The following is a 17036-nucleotide window of genomic DNA, read 5'->3' on the forward strand; positions in this document are numbered from 1 at the left end:
TGGTAGTCTAGAAGGCAGAGCCCATGTCCTACTCCCACCTCCAGGCCTCTCTTCTTTGCAGAGGATTGTGGGATGGAGGTGGGGGGGTCTGACCACTAACCCAGAAGTCTTCAGTACTCAACTATGGGGACAACTTTTCCTCCACTTCTACCCAGCACCTGTACTTAGCACATTGTAGACAATAAACACTTATCAATTGATCATTTGATGCCAAAAGACTAGGTCTTAGGGTTCTAGTTTATCACCTCCGGCTCTGCAGGGGGCTGCTGGCCTAGGTCGTAAGGGGCTGCTAAGCCAGGGGCTCACCCCTAGGGTCAATAGCTTCAGTGGGTCAACTAAAGTTTTGAAGTGGGGGGAGGGTTCAAGTTCTCTACCAACAATACTCTCTGTGGCACCTCCCTCCCCCAGCCCTTTCTTTGGGCACTGGGTATAACAGGCATTGCCTGTGAGGGTCTAGATAGGGCATTTCCCCTGGTTCTAGCTTCCTGACCCCAGTGATCTCTGGCATGACTCGTCCATGAATTCTGTTCCCCTCCCCAACCCCAGGCCGTGCCTGATTTTCAGGAGACTAGACCTCGTAATTACATTCTCTCTGCCAGCGCGTCCGCGGTAAGCTCCTTGCCCTATTTCCCCATCCCTTGGCTTTCCCTCCTCCTTCACTGTGCTGCCTCCCACCTCTGAGTAGGAAATGGGGACCCCAGTTGCCAGCTTTCTTTCCCCCGATCCCAGCCCTCCTCACCTCCTAAGAGGCCCCAGAGGGTGGGTGAAGGGCACTTTACATTTAGGTTGTTGGAGGGTGGCAGAAGAGACTATAGAGATGTCTTCCCTGGGCCTGGGTTTCCCTTCCCTAAGATCCTTCCCTCAAGCTCCAATGCTTTTTGCCCAGAGAGGGTGCAGAAGTGCCAACCTCTCCCTCATTCCTTGTCTATCTGCCCCATGCCCATAGCCGCTATCCTATATACCCTGTTAAGAAAGAGGGAGTGTTGCATAGTGGATAGAGTTCTGGACTTGAAGTCAGGAAGATCTGGGTTCCAGTCCTACCAATGATTCTTAGCTGTCTGACCATGAGCAAATCACTTAACTCCCCTCCCCCATGCCAGTTTCCTCATTTGTAAAAATGAGATCATCCATGTTGTACCTACTTCACAGAGTAATTGTGAGGCTCAGAGGGGATGCTGATTGAACAGCATTCTGCAAACATCAAAGAACCATAGAAATGTCAGCAATTATTATCAACATCCTGAAAAAAGAATTTCTGTCCTTGCGGAGCTGCTAAAAATCCCCAGGAAGAGGGGAGAAGCCAGGAAAGTCAGTGTCGTGACTGGTTCAATAGCTTTGAAAGGGCTCTTGCCCACTCTGAAGACCAGACACCGCCCCCAACACTGATACAAAAGTACAAGTGACTCACCAAGCAGAGCCAAACAACCCCACCTGCAGGACACTCCAAATTCTAGCATTCACCTGCCTTGTTTTCCAGGATGTGTGTTGGGAGGGGACGGACCTGAAGTCCTGGGCCTTGTCTATATGGTCCATTGTGGGGGAGGGACAAATGGAAGGACCCCTCTGAGGTCCTTTCCATCACCATGGATCTACATTCACTCTATATATGGATCTATATATTTCCACCGATGTGATCCTATGATTCCCTATATTTTCCCCTGGTCCTGAGATTCTTTGAAAGGGAAAAGGGGGTTACTTGAAGGAAAAGGGCCTCATTGTTCACATCCTCCTAGTCTGTTGCCAAGAACCTCCTGTTTGTTCTCCCTCCTACCTTATTTGAGCCAGGAATGAATCCCTGTTCTGTGGATGGGGAACCTGAGAGAGAGAAATGATGTGAGGGCCTCAGAGTCAAAGAGTGAGTTGGGGACATAGCCAGGCCTGGAATCCCAGTGTTGTCCTGCTTCTCGGGCCAGCAGACAGTTATTGCTCTGTACCACAGAAAAGGTCTGGGCCCTTAGCAGAGAGGGGCCAGTCAAACTGTTCAGTTGGAGCAGCTGCAAGGCTTACATTCATTACAGTGGAAGAGACTGAAGTTAGGTCTAAGGGAGAACTTTCCCAGTGATAAAGGGTGACAACACCAAGAAAATGCTGAGGGCTGGTAGTTCTTTCCTCCCATGCTCATTCCTCTCTTCCTTGCTTTTCCTAAAGGCGATGCATGTAGCATGTTGGACTGACTTGTCCCCTCATGCCCAGCTGCAGCCCCTATGATGCAGGGATAGGGTGGAGGGATTTCCAGAAGCCTGGGGCTGTAGCTGAGCATTGGGCCTTTTGAGGGTGTTGGGGACTAGACCAGTCTCTCATCCATATTGATGTCTCCTGTTGTGGTCCCTACAGCTGTGGAGTGATGAGGTAGATAAGGTAAGTGCTCCCTTGGGCTGGGGAGAGGTGGGGGATTTGGAAAGTACCTCTAGGGGGCCAGGCCAAGGCAGACTAGCATTGGCTAGTTCTAGCATTGGCTCTGGTACTTAACTATGAGACCTCGAGGAAGTCACTTTCACTTTTTGGGGACTCAGTTTCAATTCTAAAATGAAAGGATCATGCTTTCTCCCTCTGTTATGTTCTGTGGTCCTTCCAGCTCCAATAGTTCATGTTCTGACATTCTGGTGGTCCGGCCGTTTTATCCATGATTCTAGAGTATGATTAGACTTTGGGTCTCAGGGCAGAGGAGGCATGTTGAGGGATCCCAGGAGACTGAGACTGATCTTTGACCTGTTTAGAGATTCACATCCTTGTATAATGGGGCAGCTGACTGCTTGCCTTCTTCTCAATGGGTGGGGAAGGAACTGGAGGGAAAGAGAATTTAGAACTGAAATTTTAAAAAAATGAATGTTAATAGAGAGGTTCATGTCCTGGGGGTTGAGACACAGTTCAGAGTTCAGGACAAGAGAATAGGGATCAGGATAGAAAGGTTGAACTGGGAGGAGAGGGTGATGTCTTTGTTCCCAGCAGGTGAGAGAGCACAGCAGAGTTCCCAGGGGAGAGGGGAGATACTTCAGCACCTAGTATAATGCCTAGAACATTTATTCAGGCTCTGAATAAATGATTGCTGAATGACTGATTGAAAGGGGATAGAAGAGGGGGAAGAGGAAAAAGACGGGGAAACTCCCATCCTCTGACACTTTCCACCCCCCACCCCCACCTCAATCTCTTCCAGGCAGAGCAGGAACTTCGTGTGGCCCAGACAGAATTTGATCGGCAGGCAGAGGTGACTCGTCTCCTGTTAGAAGGAATTAGTAGTACCCACGTGAGTGTCCCAGATTCCCCTCAGAATTCTGACACCTTTGTGTTATTTTCCAATCCCCTGCCCCCAATCCCCCAAACTCAAGCAAAAGTCCCAAGTCATGTAAAGGTATCAGGAACTCAAAAAGTAAATACCCGGGGGAGAGAACACACATTAAGGGAATCTAGGAGAGGGCAATACTTAACGAGAATGAAGGAATCTCTAATTGTTGGGTTCCAAGCATTAATGAAAGGTAGGGTGCTTTATTTCAGACTACAGTTATGTATAAGACCAGCATTGTGGCTGGCATTAAATAGGGAGCCTCAGATGATGGAGTGTTCTTTTCCCCAGAAGAGGTAAGCATTTATGTGCCTACTATAGCCAGGAGCTTCACAAATATTATCTTATTTGATCATCACAACAACCCTGTGAAGTAGGTACTATTATTATCCGAATTTTATACCCTGAAGCAGACAGAGGTTAAGTGACTTACCCAAAGTAGTCACACACCTAGTAAGTATCTGAGTCTGGATTTGAACTCGTCTTCCTGATTTGTAGGCCCAGTGATCTATCCACTGAACTATCCAACTGCCTCAGGAAAAGAGCTGAAACAGGAGAAACTACCCCCAGAATAGTTCTCCATGATGTCTTACCTAAAATGTAACATCATCCTTGGAGAGACTTCCTGGCAGGAGTGTAGACTAAATTGTATCTCCTCCTTCCTCACCCCCAAAGGCTCTTTTCCACTTCCCTCTGGGTTTGTGAAAAGTGGCAGGGGAGGGGGAGGGCAAGGGAAATGAGGCCTCTTCCTTGGCCTTGCCCCCTAGGTGAATCACCTTCGTTGCCTCCAAGAATTCGTGGAGTCTCAGGCCACATATTATGCCCAGTGTTATCGACACATGCTGGACCTACAGAAACAGCTGGGCAGGTGTGCAACTGGGAGGAGCTGGGGTAGGGTAGGATGGAATGGAGAGGGAGGAAGGGAGGGAATGAAAGGGGGGGGGGGGGCTCATTAATTCACAGGCCAGGAAGAAGCCTGGCCTAGTACCAGGGCCACTTGACCTGGAGTGATTGCTTATTCTGACCCACCCCAAAGTAGGGGAGATTGGACCTTTGGGGTGGTCTCAGCTTGGAGTTAGGATGCTTGGGTCCCTTCTCTGATGCTGCTCTCCGCCCACAAAAGGAGCTAAAACTTCCCTCCCCTCACTCAGGAGCCTCAAGGAGTCAGGTCTGGAAAGTTCTTTGGAGGGGAGGGCAAAAGGGAGGTAGGGGGCAAAAAAAAAACAGTGTTTTTCATGTGTTTCTCTTGCCTTTTTCTCATGCGGCCAGCACTCAAGGAGTGATGTAAGTATGGGTGGTGGAAATCTGCCTTCATGTTTGGTTAGAAACAGTTCACAGGGATATCAGGATATCAGTCCCCCATCCCATTGCTTGGTAACCTGGGCACCTACAGACTGAACCTGGAAAATGGCTGCTTGTCCCATCTGGTAATAGACTGCTAAGATCTGGTGGGGGAAGGGGAATTGTGGCTATGAGCCCCCATTTTACAAGCTCAATCCTGTCAAGAAGTGATTTCTTCCTTGTATGACCTCAGAGCACTTCATTCTTTTTGTCATATTCTAATTTGTATCATCTTGTATGTATAGATGTGTGTATATATACATGTGTATATTATATGTGTGTATATGTATATTTATATGTGTGTATTGCTTTGTCTCCCCTACTAGACTGAAAGCTACCTGAGGGCAGGAACTACCTTGTCTTTGAATCTCCCACAAGACCTAGCACAGTTATCTTATACTAAGGGATCGGAATAGAAACAGGGACTAGATCTGTGATTTCCCTGGTATTGGGAACTTCATGAGAAAACCCCTTCCCATTGCAGATGAGCTTGTTCCTTCCCTGCCTCTTAGAAAATTGCCAAGGGTACCATGAAGTTAAATGTCTTGCTCAGGTTCCTGAGCCTCTATGTGTATCAAAGGACTTGAACTCAGGTCTTTGGGACTCCAAGGCCAGCTCTCTATCCACTCTGCCATATAGCTGATGCTTAATAAATGTCTCTCAAATGAATAAAGTCAGAAAGCATGGATTGCATGCCAAGCCCTGTGTTCAGCTATGTGGGTAGAGAGGAATCCCAGTTCTTGATCCCAAGAAGCTCACAGTCCACTTTGTGTGAATCCTGCCTCCTTCATTAAACAGAAAATATGGAGTTGTACATTAAGATGCTCTTGGTAAGAGAAGGGAGGGAAGAGCTCTTCCTGTGAGTCTCTAAAGGCCGGCCCTGGAAGCCTGAGTTTTTCTACCTGTTTCCAGTCAAATTAAAAAAAGAACCCTTCCCTCCATCCCCTTCAGATTTCCGGGCACCTTCGTGGGCAACACTGAACCTGCCTCCTCACCTTTGAGCAGCGCTTCCCTGGCAACAGCTGCTGCCACCATTCCAGTGGTGCCCACTGTGGCAGGCATGCCCCCCACAGAAGCTGCCATCAGCTTGGATGATGTGGCCCCACCTGCTAGCGGTACCCGAAAGGCCCGGGTGTTGTACGACTATGAGGCAGCTGACAGCAGTGAACTGGCCCTGCTGGCTGATGAGGTGGGCATTCAGTATAGATGAGGTGATGTCTTAGCATGTGGAGGGAGGGGATCATTGGTGAGAAGGGACTGGAATAATTAATGATCTTCTGATGGAAGGGAGCAGGCAGAACCTAGCTCCTTTCTGTCCCCATGGCCACTCTAAGAGTCAGAGGTGAGGCTCATCAGCAGGGAGGTGCCTTTCTCTAGTTCGGGGTAAGGGTAGGGAAGAAGTCATCAGGAGGAGTTAATTAGGTCCTCTTGGGTAAAGGGTTACTGGGGCTCTAATCCTACCCTCTGCCTCTCTTCAGCTTATTACAGTCTACAGCCTCCCTGGAATGGACCCTGACTGGCTCATAGGGGAGAGAGGCAACAGAAAGGGGAAAGTGCCCGTCACCTACTTAGAACTGCTCAGTTAAGCAGGGCCCCAGGCCCACCTTCTGAGGGCTGCCACGGCTCCCCACACCTTCTCCCATCACTTCCCACTTTCACCCTCAGGTGGGAGAGAGAAGGTGGGGGAAAGGAAAAGGGTGCTGTCCCTTAACTCCTCTTGCTTCATCCTATCGTTTGTTCATTCACTACCTTGCCAATATCCTGGCTCAGGGTGGAAGCTGTGTGTCCTCCCTTCCCTGTCACATACATTCCATCAAGGAACAAAGGGGTCTCAGAGTAGCCCCCAGTCCCTGATCTTGCTTCTCCCATTCCACCCTAGGGACAGAACACTGAAGGCCTCCCTCTCTACTGCTTTTCTTAGTCCTCCTGCCCCTGCCTCTAAGCTTACTGAAGGAAGTAGATAGCCAGCGTTTGAGGGCGAAAGCTAAGCCTTGGTTGGGGAATCTAGAGAGAAGCTAAGAGCTATATGGGTTAGGGAAGAGCCTGGGCCCTGAGGGAAAAGTAGATCTTGAATGCAAACCTCCCTGCTACCTTAAGGTAACTTATTTTGGAGGCAAGGAGTCCTCACTGGTGCTTATGGCTCTGGGGCCAAAAGCCCCTTCAGATATTGTAATTACCACCTCTTCTGGACCCCAGGCTTTGGCTAAATCCCACAGTTGCCAAAGAGTAAAAGGGGCAGTTAGGTACTGCCTGTGTTGGCCCTCAAGGGCCAAGGGGGGACAGCATGTAATGAAAGTGATCTGGGCTTCTCTGAAACAAGAAGTGAGTGGATGTTCCTCTCATTCACCTACCTAACCCCACCCCGTCCCAATCCCTAGGAGTGATTCCAGGGACAAGGACCATGGGATCCTCTTTGTGGTCTCCTTTACCAATGTCATTTCAGTCCATATACCTTAAATGCAGCGTCCTTCCTGTTGCCCCTCAGGTAGGTAGTCAGGCAAGGTCCCTGCTGTGGCCCATCCCTATGCTCTGTCTCTAGCCCTCTCTCACACACACTTTTTAACTTGCATTTTTACTCCTGTGTCAATGCCTGGCTGCTTGGCCTCTTGTGAATGATAATAAACTATCTGTAGTGCACAAACTTCTGCAGTCAGGCTCCTTTCTTTTCCGTCACCAGCCTCTGGAGTGGGCCAGAGTGGGCTGTTCTCTTCTCTTGTTGTGGTCTAGGTCACAGCCTCTTGAATGTTAGGCCCACAGGTAGGGAAGGCTGTATTTACCAGCCCCAGAGGATGACTGGGAAAAAAAACTAACTTAAAGTATATACATCTGAGAGTGTTATTTGTATGTTCTGATCTGCTGCAGTCATTAAACAATACTATGGGAGAGAAAAGAATCACTGAGCCTAAGAGCATGGTGGGGACAGGTGCTGCAGTGGGGCAAAAGGGAACGCTGGTCTTGGATGTAGGCATTCCCTCCTGACCAAGTTAGATGCTCACTTCCACAAGAACCCATTCCCTCCCATTTTGTTCTCAGACATAGGCCATTATCACCCAAGCTGCCAGAGGACATCCTCCCTGGGGTCTCAGGATAGCACAACCTTCAGAGAGGAAGCGGAAGGGTATGTGGATGCTGCATGTAAGGAGAGAGGTTTCAGAAGTCAAGTCCAACAGTAACTCTCGCAGTGGTCTTCAAGAGACATAGGGAAACAGAATGGCCCAAATCACCAAAACAGATGCATTTATATGTGTCAATCTGAGGCTTGTAAAAGTGGTATGTCTCACCTGATTCTTACATGTAACTATCTGTGAGAGCATTATAGGTATTATCCCTGTTTTACAAATAAAAAACTAGTCATACAACTAGCTAAATATCATAGGTAGGAATTCTAGTGCTCTTCTGTGTCATGCTGGCTCATGCTAAAAGTTCCAATGACATCTACCACACCTGTGTCTATAAACAGTGTTTTAATATTTGTATAAATAGAGCAGTTACAAAAAATGCAGTAACACAGCATGTAAAGATACATTTCAAACCCGTGCATACGGCCTCTTGTCTTGGACTGTACATGGCACACACACCTCTCACCCAGCTGGCAGTGGGGCTGGCCTCACTCAGGACAGGATGCACTGAGGGAAGATGGGCCCAGCTGCTATGAGCAGCAATGAGGAATGCTCACAGGAAAGGAATATGCTTTCAGGGGGGTGTATTTTATACAAGTAGCTAAGAAAACTGATCCTCTGATTCCACTGTCCTCCCCCAACCCAATGGTGAGATACAAAAATAAGGATGGGTTCCCTAGAGAACCTGCTTGGACCATTTGTTTCCTGTAAGAGGTGCTTTAGTGGGGGAGGGGGGGGTTGTCTTAGGCTAACAGCCCTAGGCTGGCTGGAAGGAGGAGTGGCCTGTGGAAAAGTCAACTGCCCTATCTCTGCACATGCTGGACAAAGGCCTGGACTAGTTGAATCAGAGGTTCCTGGCTCTCAGGGCCCACTTTGGAAGCTGTAGCTGGCTTGCCTTGAGGTGAAGGAAGGACTCCAGCAGCTGGGGAAGTGGGCGCTCCACGGCGGAAGTAACGAGAAAGGCTGGAGAGCAATGTACTCTGGAATGTAAAGGGGAAAGAGTTAAGGATGGGTCAAACTTTTGATTGGTTCTCTGTAGGGTTGAAGGTATCCAATTACTTAAAGGAGTCTGTAATTGTACAAAGTGGACAGCAGACAACAGATAGGGTGCTGGAATCCCTCCCTAAAGGACCACTTCCCTCTTACCCTGCCCAAAGCCCCCCATACCAATTCTGAGCTGAGCTCCTGCTTCATTCGCTGTTTGTCCCTGGGATGCACAGCTGGGTCCCTCAGATAGCGTACAGCTTGGGAGATGAGCAGGTAGAAGCAATTTTCCATTGTAAACATAAGGAGGGACCTGTGAAAGACAACAGATTAGTTGGCAAAGCAGGAAAATGAGGAATAAGGATGAAGAGCCAAAGACTAAGAGCTGCTGAAAATTTCCCACCCATCACCAATAGGATCCTGGGCTCAGATTAAAAAAAAAAAAAGAAAGAAACAAAGGTCAGGTGGTGCTATGAAGAAAAAAATCTTACTTCAGTGTTCTGCTCCCCTCCACCTGAGTGCTCAGCCCCACAGCCTGGGACAGGGGTTCCTTTTTCTTGTCCAACTGTAGGGAGTGGGGGAAATGTCAGACCCAGGTGTAAAATGCATAAGGTAAGCAAAGTCTGGTAAGGGGGATATTCTAGGCATTGGACCTACCTCTCCCAACATGTTGAGGGCCACATTCACTGTGGCCAGGAGAGTTCCAAAGGAGGGGGCTACATCAGAGTCAAAGGTCGGGGTCGTGAAGCTCAGGGCAAAAAGAATGTTGTATTCAGCAAGGTCTAGGGACTATGGAGAGGGGAAATATAAGAGAAGATCAGCAATCCATTCCTAACCCGTCTGCTTCTGCTCCCTAGTTACTAAGAACATCATCTGCTCCCCATCCCCCCCAGTTTTTTCTCCCCTGCTGAGACACAAGGGCTGCTACCTGGTCCAAAAGGATCTGGCAGACATCAGGGGTGAAGTGGCGCAGGGCGGCCAGTGTCTTGCTGAGAATTTTCAGGAGGCTATATTGGACCATGCGCAGGGCCTTCTGTTCAGCAGCCTCGCCATCAGGGTTAGGCTGCTTTGAGGATGAGGGCTGGGGGGGGCGTTGGACTCGAGGAGTCACTGCTGAGGGCATGGCATCACTTCCGTTTTTGTTCTATGGGGAGGAGAAAGGCAGCAGGGATGACTCCCTCTAGGAACTCTCTCCAGCTCATCCAGGGTGCGAGTAATTCAGGGTAATAAGACTGGAATTTGAGTCAAAGAATAACAAATGCCATCCTGCAGTCACCCTCACCTGTAAATAGTGCTGCAGCATCTTGCGGCTGTGCAGGAGGGAGGTGCAAGCCTGACACAGGTAACACAGATTTACCTAGAATACATCAAGAAAGATGAAGACAGGGCAGGGAATGGGAGAAATGGGACAGTTTTTATCAAGAGCTCTATTCAGGTCATTCTAGTCCTGCTTGTTGTCCCTCAAACACTCAACCTTGACAGGATTTCTGAATGTCCTTTTATAAGAGAAAAATTATCTTAAGACAGGGGTAGGGAACCTGCAGCCTTGAGGTCACATGTGGCCATCTAGGTCCTTGGGTGCAGCCTTTTGACTGAGTCCAAGTTTTACAGAACAAATTCTTTTACCAAGGGGATTTCTTCTGTGACTGATTCAAAGGGATGCACTTGAGGACCCACTGGGCCACATATGGCCTTGAAGCTGCAGGTTCCCCACCCCTGCTAGGAATAAGACACACAAAACCCAACCCTTTGCTTCTTGAAGCTCCTTGGGGTCTTTGCCCTTCACCTTCATATGATCTAGGATCCCATGTCTATCCACAATGCTAGTCCAGACCAAAAGCCCCAAGGGCTCTTGCTGCTGAGAATAAACACTACCCCCATGCTGTTGAAAGCTCTGGATTTTAGAACACAGGCTTCATGGTATACCCAATTAACCTAAGCCAGTCCAAAATAGAGGCCAAACTGTCCCTTACCTGTATATCTCTCATAAGCTGTGGCAGATGAAAATGCCACTCTTTCATGAAGTTGGAGAGCTGCAGGATAAAACCTACAGTGTGATCAGCTTCCTCTAGGCAGGCCAAACTCTGCACTGTCCTTACTGCATTAAGGCACTGGAAAGGAGAAGGACTGGGATGAGAAAACTCCCAATATTACTTGGTTGGGGTTGGGCGGAGGGACGGGGAACCTTAGTAATAACTTTTTAATTTTAAGTGTACTAAAGAGACAGCAGCAAAGAAAGGGTTGCTTAGCTGGGGTAAATTCCTCTCCTGAGGAGATGAACTTGGCCCCATTTTCAACCAGGAAATTATTTTCATTAGGGTCAATCACTAAAAGCACGAAATGAACAAAACTTATCTTTTATCATATCTGGAACATGGATTGGCTAGACAGTGTTTCTAACCTCAGTAAATTCTCTAAGAGGCAACCCTGCCACTCCTCACCCATGTATCACACTGGACTCCAGTCCACAACCAAGCTTTCCATCTGACCATAGACATAGATGCCTGAGAGTCACAACTCCAATAAGAGCATGGAAATTTCACCTGCAGAATTCGCTCTTGATGAACACCCACAAAGTCCAAGGCTTCAGTCAGGAAGTTATAACGTAGGGTTTTCAGCAGACGTTCCATCAAGGACATGGACAGGCGGTAGACCCCAGGCCAAGAGGGAGCATCAAGGGACTTTCGAGAAGCACCAGGAGTCTGGGTGGTATAAATAGGAGGAATGGGACAAAGTGGCCTAGCAGCTATGTTCTCACCACGACAGAATGTCCAGTGAGCTGGGCTAATAAACAGAGAAGCCTGTACGTGCCTCAGAAACTTTGACAGACTGGTTTAAATTAAGAGAAAGCTTTATAGAATCAACATAATTATTACCCCCCCCATGAGCCTATCATGAAGGAAGAAAAACAATATCATATAAAAGAAAGCACTAGACAAAGTCAATGGATGTAAGATTTAGTCCTACTTCTCTTGCTAATCTGCTGTACACCTTTAGACCTCAGTTTCCTCATCTGAAAACTGAGGAGGGTTAGATTAGATGAACTCTAGGCTCCCTCTCAGCTCTAATGTTCTACTATTCTACTGCAAAGAGGATAGAGCTGGAATAAGGATTTACTGGGTGAGACCAGGAGGTACTTATTAAATCTCAAAATGGGCTGCATAGCTTGCTACATAACCAATATATCTAAGGAACTAGCATTACACTCATTCTGTACCAGGAGTGTGCCTGTGGTCCCCAGTCCTTAGCAACATTCTCCACTCTTCCCCCACTGCACTGGACTGGGACAGGTATAGCAGGAAACATTAGACTTCACAAGGAAAAGTATGTGGACAAAGCCCCTAAGTCAATGTCAGAATATGACGTTCCTGCTCTTGGTCTTGCCAGTGATTCATGGCTAGCTACCCGCCCTCTCTGTGTTTATTTCCTCAGCTATGAGGTGGGAAAAATGATTCTCAGTGGTTTTTGCCATTTTCCACTGCTGACAAGAATAACAAAGGTAATGCCTTTTAACTGTTCTGGTTTTCTTGCTGAAAAACCAGAAATTATATGAGGAACTATTATAGTTCCCACATTAGCTGTACTCTCAAAAGTATAATGATTCAGAAGACATCAAGAAATTACTGCCATGGGACAGCCAGGTAGCACAGTGAGTAAGAGCACCGGCCCCAGAGTCAGGATGACCTGGGATCAAATCCGGGCTCAGACACTTAGCACCCACCCAGAAACACCTGGCCGTGTAACCTTGAGCAAGTTCCTTAACCCCAATTGCTTAGAGGCAGCCAGGTGGCTCAGTGAGTAAGAGCACCAGCTCCACTGTTGGAATGACCTGGGGATCGAATCCAGGCTTAGACACTTAGCACCACACCCAGAAATAACTGGCTGTGTAACCTGGAGCAAGTTACTTGACCCCAATTGCTTTAAAAAAAAAAATTACTGCCAGAAAGTAGAAGGTTAATAATTTCAATAACAAGAAATAGACCCAGTCATTAACACAACACTCATCTGAATTTGAAAGCTGACTCACCTGTACCTATACTGGAAGCCCGGCTGTACTCACCTGAACTGTTCCATTGGTGCTGAGTTGGTACACACTTAGGAGGGGCAAACAGATGCTCTGGGTGATGCCAGCTCCAGCCACAGCTGCTGCACCCTGGGACATAGAAGATAGATGCCCTAAAGTAGCCCTCAAGATACTGCAAACTCACCCAAAATACTGGGATGGATCAACAGCTCTCTTGCCCTGATTATGTGGGGAGGGGATGATGGATTATGGGAGGGAATGAAGAAAGAGGATGAGTACAGCCCCAATAATGACACCAAGATACCTCCGAAGCCTTACCAGGAAATCCTAGAGAGGCAATTCAACCTATATGAGGACAGGAAAGTTGGTTTGGTACTATCAGAACTTTTTGGATCTATGTTCCTGATAGCTTAGAGATGCTGGCTTTCTAACCTGTCTCTTACCTGCTGGGTTCGGGCCAACGTGAACAGAAGATGCAGTGAGGCCTCAGTAAAGTGCAGGTTTTGCTTCATTCTCAGGCTCACCTCCAGGGTGGTGAACAGGGTGGGCAGAATAGGGATCCTACGGGTAACCTGCAGCCAAGAATCTCCATCCTCATCCACTTCACATAGTTCTTTGGCCAAGTGTAGGCCCAGGACACACACCTGCTAGAACCAAGAAAAAAGTAAGGAGACATATGGTAGAAGGCTTCTAAGGTTGCCTGTGGGAAGGGTCTGAACAAATTACCCATACCCCATCCCGCTGATCCTTGTGCCGAAGCCGTGAGCAGTCATCTGTCTCCATGCTGTCTTTGTCCTCTGATACATTGCCAGAGGCTAGGCTGTGACGGGTCTGGTCAAAAAGGGCAATCACTTCTTCCTGAAGGGTCTCACAGACATTCAGCACCAGCTGGGAGTATTGTGTGATTTCACTCACTGAAGAGTAGACAAAGGATGCATTGACAATCCCTTAATACCACCTACTACTAGGCTTGTGGGCAGAAGGAAGAGAAGGGTCCCCCTTCCTGGGTGGTACCTCTTGATCCAGAATGGGATACAAATTTCAACTAAGTGAAGAATGAAGATGTATAAATGGAGAAAACATTGTGAAGTTCTGAGGGGTAAGGTGTGTGTCACACTGAAGAGGGAGCAATGGAAATGGTATATATCAGTCTCAGATCCACGTCTAGAATAGCAGTCTCCCAACCCTAAATCTCCCACCACTGAGAAGTCCCACAGAAAACCAGTGCAAACCAACACTGATTCCTGAGCTAGAAGGAAGATAACTTGCTGTGGTTGTGGTGTCCTTATTTGTTATCCTGCCCATCTCACCTTTTAACTCTTTCATCTGAAGGACAGTGAGGAGGGCTGAGAACACTTTGGCCTTAGCCTTTTCCATTAGTTGTTGGTCTGCCTGTAGGATTCCCTCTAGAATTTCCATCAGGGAGCTAAGGATTTCATCCACAGAACCCAAATCTCTGGGAAAGACAAGAGTGAAATAGAAAGCCTCAGAAGTCATCAGTAATTTGCCTTTGGCATCTGGATACCCACTAATTTGTACTAATCAGATCCAGTTTTCTGGATCTGTCATAATGGAAAAAATATACAAAAATCTAATGTGGTAAATTTAGTTTAATCACAAGTTATTACTTTTCTTAGAACAAAGGACAAGTTAAGAGGGTCAGAGCAGAAACTGATCAATGAAGCTAACCAGGAGCCAGCAGCATTTACCACTCTTCCAACACAGACCTTACCTTGTCCATTGCCGAAGTAAGATAAGCAGCAGAGTACAAAGCATGGATCCCAGTCGAAGGCAGTTCACTGATGTTGGGACCAGCAACTGAAGAAAAATAGGTAAGCTAAAGCCTAGAATTGTGCTAGTTAGGAAACCTAACTTTCACACACAAGGGTGTACCTCCACCATTTCCAATGACCTCTTCAGCTGGGCTGTCTGAGAACCAGCTCTGAAATGATGAAGGGGAAGAATGACAATACCATAGGCCTATGACTTGGAAAAGACTGTTTCTATACAGTATATCCTGAAATCAAATCAAGCCCCTTACTCTAAACTACTTGTGTATCTAGCAGTCTAGGGAACCCTGAAGTATCTGACTTCAGCAAAACATCTCACACAAAGGATTTAAATGCTCTGAAACACACTTACTAATGCTTTGGTCCCAGCAAGCACATCAAGAAATAGGTGACGTCGAACAACAGAATCATTCAAATGCATTATATCTGCCTGAAGAAGAGAGAGAAGGTTTTTAGGTGGGAACATTCCCTCAATATGTAAAGTCAAGATCCCAATCTCAATTCTAACAATGACTTCAACCAGTAATTTATGAGACAAAAAAACCATGCCACTCTTTTGGGACTCAGGAAGATGACCATAATGAGACCTGTCAAGTATTCAAGGTCCTTCTAAAAAAGGATAAGAACATCCTATTTTCCTGGTTAAAAGCCAACCCTCTGGGCATGTAGTCCAGTTTCTTAAAAGAAGGAAAAGAGATGGCGAGATCTCGAGGCACAATTCAAGAAGATTCTGCAAAGTCACATAGTTTACTATGGGAGTGACTGTTTAAAGTGCTTTGTCAGCATCAAACCTCCTTATATCTGAAGGCTCAGAGCTTCAGTCACATGCACAGCATCCAGAGCCTAGAAGGCACTTAATTAATGCTTGTCAATTATGTGCTAACAGCAAAAATCCCTCAGAGAGACCCAAAGCTCCAAGGAGCCAAATTCTGGCACTTGGAGACAGGTTTTACAGAAGACATGCACAAAGTCACTTCAACCAAGGATGTACCTACCCTGTGTGAATTAACTTTAGATCATTAGTTTGAATTCTGATGAGAACAACTCAACTACAAGCTCAAAGCACAATGGCATCAAATCCAGAAAGGAAAATTCAAAATGATCCTTCTGGAATCTACTACTGAATCTCCTTCCAAAGTGCACACCCACAAAAAGCTCTGGCCTTAGAAAAATCCCTTTTTCATCTATGAAAACTGTAATAATTGCTTATTTCCCGAAAGGATCAGAGGCTGTAATTTCTGCAACCAATTAAAGTGAACCAAATTCTGCCCCCCCCTCCCCCCAGTGTGCTGAGAGACTTCTCTTACTATGTTATAACCAGCTGGCCAGCCAACAAGTATTGTGAAAGCCCACAGTGGTCATGACAATAGAAGGCAACTGTACATGTTCATAAGGTGTGGGCCTCGTGGGGAACTGAGGACAATCAGAACTAACTACTATCACACAAAGAGACACAAGAGGTGCTGTTCCTGCTGGGAATAACACCTTTATGTTGTCTCTAAAGAGGTTCAAGCAGCTGTTCTAGCCTCTCCTTTAGTACTTGCTGCTGGTTCCAACACTATACGTCTCTGGAGATCACTCCTAAGTCTCTCAGTAGGGAGCCAGTTGACAACTTAACTCTTGTAGACTTGCCCAAGGGGTGGTGACTTCCAGGAACCTCAATCCACTGTAGCTATGACATGAGAAACAAAGATCCTTACGAAAACATGCTTACATGGCTGGTGGCAATAATGAGAAGCATCCGCCAGGCAGAGATCAACATCTGATACTCTACCAAAGAAGTGCAGCCACTGCCTTCCGTCTCTGCCATGTGATCTGCCAAAGATTTGATATAACCTGACCAATAGGCAAAACGTTTCTCACTGGAGAATTTCTTGAGTGTATCTTTTAGGGATTGGTCCAGTGAACCCCTGAGAAATTGGAGAAAAAAGGGAAAGCTTTAAGCAAAACTGAAAAGTGACCACATCGAGCCCTAAAGGTGTAAAAAAAAAAAAAGAAAGCACAACCTCACAAAGTAGAAAACTCAAACCTTGCAGACAGTTCCAGGGATACCCCGCACCAAAGCATTTTTCTCCCCTGGGTCATTCACTAAATCGAATGCCTGCTCCACAAAAGTGGCCTATTTCAGAATGTCTCCTCCATAGGCACAGAAAGTTGCTTTACAATACACCTTTCTGACATTTACAAAAGGTATCAATGAAGGATGACTAGGAGTCTAAGTACAAATGTTGAGGGTACTACCGTGTTTCCCTGATAATAAGACACTGTCTTATTTTTTTTGGACAGAAAAACACCAGAGGGCTTATTTTCAGGGGAGGGCTTATTTTAATGAACATTGACAGCAATTTTAATAAACAGGTAAATGTGAACAAAAAAATGTACCTTTATTCAATAATGAATTCAATAAAGAACAGGATGACGCGCTCACTGCTGCAGCTCTGATTGGATGCAGCTGGAAGTGTGGCGTGCATTTCACGGGAGGGGGGCGCGGGGGGGGA

At 46.9% G+C, this 17036-nt stretch overlaps 2 protein-coding genes across 6 annotated transcripts in view; one reads left to right on the forward strand and one right to left on the reverse strand.

Moving 5' to 3' along the window:
- The window catches only part of SH3GLB2 (SH3 domain containing GRB2 like, endophilin B2), a 27424-nt gene extending 20162 nt beyond the window's left edge, over positions 1–7262 (forward strand). For 3 of the 5 annotated variants that reach the window (XM_069069422.1, XM_069069424.1, XM_069069425.1), the window contains 7 exons: positions 547–609; positions 2335–2358; positions 3155–3244; positions 4048–4148; positions 4550–4564; positions 5573–5810; positions 6100–7262. In XM_069069422.1, the coding sequence (XP_068925523.1) occupies positions 547–609; positions 2335–2358; positions 3155–3244; positions 4048–4148; positions 4550–4564; positions 5573–5810; positions 6100–6207 (639 nt within the window). In that variant the 3' untranslated portion in view covers positions 6208–7262. The remainder of the gene's footprint in view (positions 1–546; positions 610–2334; positions 2359–3154; positions 3245–4047; positions 4149–4549; positions 4565–5572; positions 5811–6099) is intronic. The other 2 variants (XM_069069423.1, XM_069069426.1) reach the window with 1 other exon arrangement.
- Positions 7263–8068: 806 nt separating this feature from the next.
- The window catches only part of NUP188 (nucleoporin 188), a 44128-nt gene continuing 35160 nt past the window's right edge, over positions 8069–17036 (reverse strand). Inside the window, exons 30-44 of the mRNA XM_069069419.1 lie at positions 16253–16448; positions 14891–14968; positions 14481–14566; positions 14059–14204; positions 13481–13662; positions 13192–13392; positions 12785–12877; positions 11268–11426; positions 10698–10835; positions 10007–10081; positions 9653–9868; positions 9382–9513; positions 9216–9289; positions 8908–9037; positions 8069–8720 (exon numbers count right to left, since the gene is read on the reverse strand). Coding sequence (XP_068925520.1) covers positions 8544–8720; positions 8908–9037; positions 9216–9289; positions 9382–9513; positions 9653–9868; positions 10007–10081; positions 10698–10835; positions 11268–11426; positions 12785–12877; positions 13192–13392; positions 13481–13662; positions 14059–14204; positions 14481–14566; positions 14891–14968; positions 16253–16448 — 2083 coding nt within the window. The 3' untranslated portion in view covers positions 8069–8543. The remainder of the gene's footprint in view (positions 8721–8907; positions 9038–9215; positions 9290–9381; positions 9514–9652; positions 9869–10006; positions 10082–10697; positions 10836–11267; positions 11427–12784; positions 12878–13191; positions 13393–13480; positions 13663–14058; positions 14205–14480; positions 14567–14890; positions 14969–16252; positions 16449–17036) is intronic.

The sequence above is a fragment of the Petaurus breviceps genome, unplaced genomic scaffold, assembly GCF_028583685.1.
Source record: "Petaurus breviceps papuanus isolate PSGF00001 unplaced genomic scaffold, PetGlider_PUasm1.0 90779, whole genome shotgun sequence".
In the NCBI taxonomy this organism is placed as follows: Eukaryota; Metazoa; Chordata; class Mammalia; order Diprotodontia; family Petauridae; genus Petaurus; species Petaurus breviceps.